General features: G+C 35.4%; 1 protein-coding gene across 1 annotated transcript; it reads left to right on the plus strand.

Annotated features, from left to right (window-relative positions):
- Positions 1–3,301: 3,301 nt before the first annotated feature.
- Positions 3,302–5,700, plus strand: LOC107274076 (the record flags this gene model as incomplete). Its single annotated transcript, XM_015752826.1, has 3 exons — positions 3,302–4,326; positions 4,443–4,679; positions 5,226–5,700. Coding segments are annotated over 3 exons (1,737 nt in total), but the record flags the coding sequence as incomplete, so codon positions are not given.
- Between the last annotated feature and the right edge of the window lie 793 nt (positions 5,701–6,493).

A 6,493-nucleotide genomic window follows, 5' to 3' on the forward strand; every position in this document is an offset into this window, starting at 1 on the left:
ATTGCGAGTGAGGGGCCGCATTGCCGTCTTAATGACGCTCAGTGTACATCATTTAAGAGTATACCACAATTTTTTTTTTCCAAATGGTGACTTCGCATCTTATCCAACAAAATCTTTTGTTCATAACAGTGTTCTGCGGCTGGACGAATTACCTAATTTTCCGTTTGCACATTCTCTGTACGCACAGAAATCATACTGCCTTTCCTTTTTCTTATTTTCGTGTTCCATACTTGAAACGCTTATATTCATTCACTCTAGATTTGAAAACGCAGAGCGAACTGACACTCTCAAGCTAGACGAAAGAACTGAAAAAGGCTAGCAGAAGCCGCGAGAATGTTTTCAGTTTGCTTGCAACATTGTATGCCTTCATGGATTCGCGGCATATTCTTCAAAAGGTTCCGTTCACTATTACTTTTCTACGATTGCTATAGTTCATTCCCGATTTTCATGTATTTTACTTGACAAATGAAAAACAATGAAATCTCGAGCGAGGCGCACATGCCATTGTATAAAGTATTTGTTATAAAACTGCATATGCAATGTCTTGAACTACACATATTTTATTTCGCGTGTGGTTTGTTTAGGACTGCATTATTTTTTAACTGCATGTGTTTTACTTGACAAATGAAAAACAATGAAATCTCGAGCGAGGCGCACATGCCATTGTATAAAGTGTTTGTTATAAAACTGCATATGCAATGTCTTGAACTACACATATTTTATTTCGCGTGTGGTTTGTTTAGGACTGCATTATTTTTTAACTTCGCCCTCCCATGCGAGCCACGCAGCACCAGGTCAACAAAAATTAAACAAAAAAGAAATGAAGAAAAAAAAGTTTTCGTCACTAGACGCGAACTTGGCACTTTACGATTACGATGCTGAATCGTTGCCAACGCGCCCAATGCATGTTCTTCGTACGTGATAATCCATAGCTGGTGGAAGGCAGCAGCCTCACTTGTTACGACACGGACTCTCATGAAGATGTAAGAGAAAAAAAATCGTTGCCAACGCGCCCAATGCATGTCCTTCGTACGTGATAATCCATAGCTGGTGGAACTGAGCAGCCTCACTTGTTACGACACGGACTCTCATGAAGATGTAAGAGAAAAAATGACAGCAATGGAATAAAATCTCGTTTGATTCGCTTAACGCTTAACGCTTTTGCATTTCTAACATAGATACATTTCTTCATTTCATTTTTTGTTTTAATATGTCTTGATCGCAGCGTGGTCTGATTACAAAAAAATGTGATAATACTGGCACGTATGGCAGGTTGTTTCACTTTTTGATAGTTTAAAAATTGCATTTATTAATATCGGGTAAAAAAAATGAAAAGCGTAAAAAACCCACACAATTATTTTATACATATTGTTACGATCGCTCTCCAAATACGCAGAATATGGTTAAGTTCTTACGTTCAATATTCAAGAGATTTTGTGAATGCTGATTTAGAAAAAGGTAGTTAGGACTAGAACTGAGCAGCCTCACTTGTTTCGATACGGACTCTCATAAAGACGTAAGAGAAAACTTGACAGCAATGGAAAAAAATCTCGTTTCATTCGCTTGACGCTTAACGCTTTTGCATTTCTAACATAGATACATTTCTTCATTTCATTTTTTGTTTTAATATGTCTTGATCGCAGCGTGGTCTGATTACAAAAAAATGTGATAATACTGGCACGTATGGCAGGTTGTTTCACTTTTTGATAGTTTAAAAATTGCATTTATTAATATCGGGTAAAAAAAATGAAAAGCGTAAAAAACCCACACAATTATTTTATACATATTGTTACGATCGCTCTCCAAATACGCAGAATATGGTTAAGTTCTTACGTTCAATATTCAAGAGATTTTGTGAATGCTGATTTAGAAAAAGGTAGTTAGGATGGTTCGTTGGTCAGATTTGCCGGTGCTAAACGGTACGTCCACGCGTTATGTCAATTGTTTCAGCAGATAAGATTCGGTAGGAATAATTCGATGTTTTAAAAATGTTACCTTTACATAGTCTTGAATGGTAAAAATTAAATGAAAAAAAAAATCCCTAACATTATTCGTTTCATCTTACTATAGAAAATAATTGGTTCATTTTTATAGGCTCATCATTATTTTTATGCCCGAGATTTATAAGTGCATTTTTGTTTTTGGTAATTTTCCGTAAGGCCTTCTTTATCCATCTAAATCTTATTTATGCTATTAAAACATGAAACAGCGTAACATAGGTGTTTGTCACAGGTAGGCTCTCGGGAAGAAGAAACGTTCGCTGTTTGATGTACCAATTTATTGCATTTATACGATGTAATATAATACAATATTTGTAGACTAATATAATCATATATTTAATGAATCTTAAGTTAACTAGGTAAACCAATAAGAATAGTTGATAATTAAGAAAAAAAAAAAGGGTTGAGACGTGAGTTCCGAACTCGTGACTCGGTTTGTTTAAAGTTTTATTTGCTCACTCTATTATTTACAAAGCTTTATATGGATATTAAGGGAATTAACATCGGCAAAATTTACTACCTCATTACTACGGGTTATGTAATATGCAGTAAGAAAGGGTGGATTCAAGTCTCCCTATTTGAGTGTTCACCCGGTTTAAAATCGTGAATCTCGAGGAACACACGAATTCATTCGACCAATCAAAAACGTGGAACTAGTTCGAGAGTCTCGTTCAGGTGGCGCGTCGACGCGCCAAAACACAGCTCCAGATTATCACGCGTAGTATTACTATATTGTAAGGTATGAAGAAACGCCTGCGTCAGCGTTTATGCGAAGTGAGCCTCGTCGCACTCGCCAACACTGCACATGCAGCAGTTGCTATGCAGACGCGCACGAATATGTATCATGTGCAACACCAATTATTAACATCAAATATATATGTATAAATAAATAAGTGTATATTAATGTATTAACCACCCGATATTCTACAATGGCGACGAGGATGATTGGAGGAAAAAAAAAGTGCAATTAAGAAATTAAGAGTAAAATAAGAGTAAAACCGTGAAACTGCAGGAGGGTGCAGACGGGAAAACATATGGAAGTTTTCTAACAGTATATTCGGGTATCTGTAGGAAGGTGCAGATGTGGTTAAAGCGCGCGCAACTCAAGTAAAAAGTGATACATTATTGAAAAATTAAGCGAAGACGAGTGGCATTAATGTCAAATTGGAATAGACCCGTGTTAGACAAATCTCCGACGTGGGTACATAGCGTCTCTAAAAAAGAACTTATCGAATTTTTGGAAGAATTTGAATTTACAAAGGAAAATCTAGTGACGATTTTTGATTATTTTACCGTTGAAGAGATAAGAAAAATAGTTAAAAAAGGTGGGATAGTGAAAAAACCAGAAAAAGAAGAGAAGATTGACTTAATCGAAAGTTTGTTTGACTATGAAATTGGAGGCATATTAGAACCTGCAGACATAGATGAGTTACGCAAAGTAGTGAAACAAGTCATAGAAGAAATTAGATATAATCAATTCAAAGTGCTAACAGAAAAGTTAAAAGTAGCAAAAGGTGCCACGAAACCAAAAGACACGTCGACAGAAAACGTAAGCAAATCGGAAGAGAACGAGCAAAGTAAAGCAGAAGGGAAGAAACCTGAAGAGTCTGTAAGCTCAGAAGTATTTCACAACGGGGAAGACGTGGACAGTACAGAGGTCAACGACAGCGAAGAGTCAGAAGAAGACCGAGAAATGGGAGAACGAGGAAGAGTTCATTCTTCGCTGCATAAGGATGATTGGGAAACATTCATTGAGCAAATGGAAATGTATTTTGAAGCAAAAGAAATTAAAGCGGATAAGCAAAAATCAAACTTATTGACGCAAGTGGATACAGATACATTTAAATTAATCAAACAACTTTTGACTCCAGAAAACATAAAAGATAAAAGTTATGACGACATAGTAAAAGTTATGAATGAACATCTTAATCCAAAGCCATCGGAAGTGATGGAGAGATGTAATTTTAATACGGCAAGACAAGAGTCGTCAGAAACAGTGGCTGAATTCGCAGCAAAGCTTAAAAAATTATCATTGAAGTGTGATTTTAAAACAAACCTAAATGATGCATTAAGGGACCAGTTCGTGGTTGGTTTAAAAAACCACGATACGAGGGTAGCCCTTTTCAAAAAAGAAAAATTACCCTTTGAAGACGCGCTTAAGGAAGCTACAGCACAAGAAGCTGCTGAGATAAATGCATCAGGCACCAGTAAAATAATAGGCAATCAAGATAGAAAAAGAGAAGTGTTTGCCTTAAGGTCCACGCAGCCTCATTGGAAAAATAAAAGTACGGGAAGGCGTACTGAGCAAGGCACACGTCAGCCATCAGTATCTGATAATAGGAAGAATTATTCACGTGGAATAACATGTTATTGTTGTGGAATGCCAGACCACCTAAGTAGAGAGTGCCGATTTAAGGATCATGTTTGTTACAATTGCAATAGAAAAGGACAATTAAGCAAGTATGCAGGAGTCGAAGACCAAATAAAAACAAGGACCAGCAGCGAGTACAGCTCATGCAGGACGACGATGAGTCAGGGGGCAACGGCCAGATAGCTGACGAAGCAGGTGGAAGTTTCGAAAATAAGAGAGACTTTCTTTACTTAAATGAACATGAAGAATTTGTGTGTAAACAGGTAATGAGCGACAAAGATATAGAAGGTAATCCAATGTTTAAAAATGTAAGTGTGAACGGAATTAATGTAAGAATGCAAATTGATACAGGTACTTACGCGACAGTAATTTCAGAACAATGTTACAATAAATATTTAAAAAATTTCAAAATTGTAAAAACTGAAAGAAAATTAAAAACGTATGATAATAGCATTTTACAGCCGATAGGTAAATTATGTAATTTAACTGTACAATTTCGAAATAGAAAAAGCATATTAGAATGTTTTGTGCTACCAGGTGCTGGGTGATTGTTGATGGGAAGGCAATGGTTAGCAGCTTTTAAATTATGGCCTTTAAATTTTAATGAAAATGATAACGAAAAGAATAAAAATGAGGTAAACAAAATAAATATTGAAAATGTAGGTGAGCAATTGAAAGAGAAATAAGAAAAATTATTTAGTGCCTCACCGGGAGTTTATAATAAAAGCGAAACAAAATTTTATTTGAAGAAAGATGCACGACCGATTGCATTAAAGTGTAGGAATGTAGCGCATGTATTAATACCATTAATAGAAAAAGAGATAGATAGATTACTTAAATTGGGGCATTTAAAGTCAGTCGACGTGAGCGAATGGGCAACGCCGATAGTACCGGTATTCAAAAGTAATGGTAATATTCGAATTTGTGGAGATTTTAAAATGACATTAAATCCGCATATTATTATGGATATATATCCCTTGCATACAATCGATGATATTTTTGCTAAGCTTCAAAACGGAGATACTTTTACCGAATTGGACTTAACGCATGCCTACATGCAATTTCCCGTAGAGGAAGAATGCTCGAAATTGTTAACAATTGTAACTCATGTAGGGCTTTTTAGGTACACAAAGGTACCAGAGGGTGTTTCGCCTGCACCTGCGGATGTTCAAAAGAAAATGGATGAGTGTTTGAGAGGATTACAAGGCACGATAGCGTATATTGATAATATTTACGTAACAGGTAAAACTACGGAAGAGCATTTAAAAAATTTAGAGAACGTTTGTAATAGATTACAAGAATGCGGATTACGAGTAAATAGAGAAAAATGTAAGTTTATGCAAGAAAAATTAGAAGTGTTAGGATTTGTAATAAATAAAGAGGGGCTGCATCAAGCAAAATCGAAGGTAAAAGCCATGATAGAAGCGCCTCAACCGAAAAATGTAAAAGAATTAGAATCTTTTCTTGGGTTAATAAATTTTTACGCGAGATTTTTAGAAAATAGATCAGTAAACTTAAAGCCGTTATACGATCTACTAAAAAAAGAGAAATTTGAATGGGACGAAAATTGTTCAATGCCTCAACCGAAAAATGTAAAAGAATTAGAATCTTTTCTTCGGTTAGTAAATTTTTACGCGAGATTTTTAGAAAATAGATCAGTAAACTTAAAGCCGTTATACGATCTACTAAAAAAAGAGAAATTTGAATGGGACGAAAATTGTTCAAAAGCTTTTAGTTAGGTAAAAAATGAATTAATTTCACCAAAAGTGTTAGTAAATTTTGATCCAAAAGAGAAAATAGTTTTGGCATGCGACGCTTCAGATTACGGTCTGTCAGCAATTATATCACATAAATGTAAAGACGGCACTGAAAAGCCAATCGCGTTCGCGTCTCAAAAAATTCCAAAAAATGAATTAAATCGGAAAATACTAGATAAAGAAGCAATGGCTATAATGTTTGGGGTAAAACGGTTTTATCAGTTTCTTTTTGAGAAACAATTTATTTTAAGAACGGATAATAAAGCATTAGAATTAATCCTAGGTCCAAGGAAAGGGATTCCATTAACCGCGGATAATCGGTTTCAAAGATGGGCTTACTATTTATCCGGGTTTAGATATCAAAT

Source organism: Cephus cinctus, unplaced genomic scaffold (assembly GCF_000341935.2).
Source record: "Cephus cinctus unplaced genomic scaffold, Ccin1 Ccin1_scaffold2210, whole genome shotgun sequence".
In the NCBI taxonomy this organism is placed as follows: Eukaryota; Metazoa; Arthropoda; class Insecta; order Hymenoptera; family Cephidae; genus Cephus; species Cephus cinctus.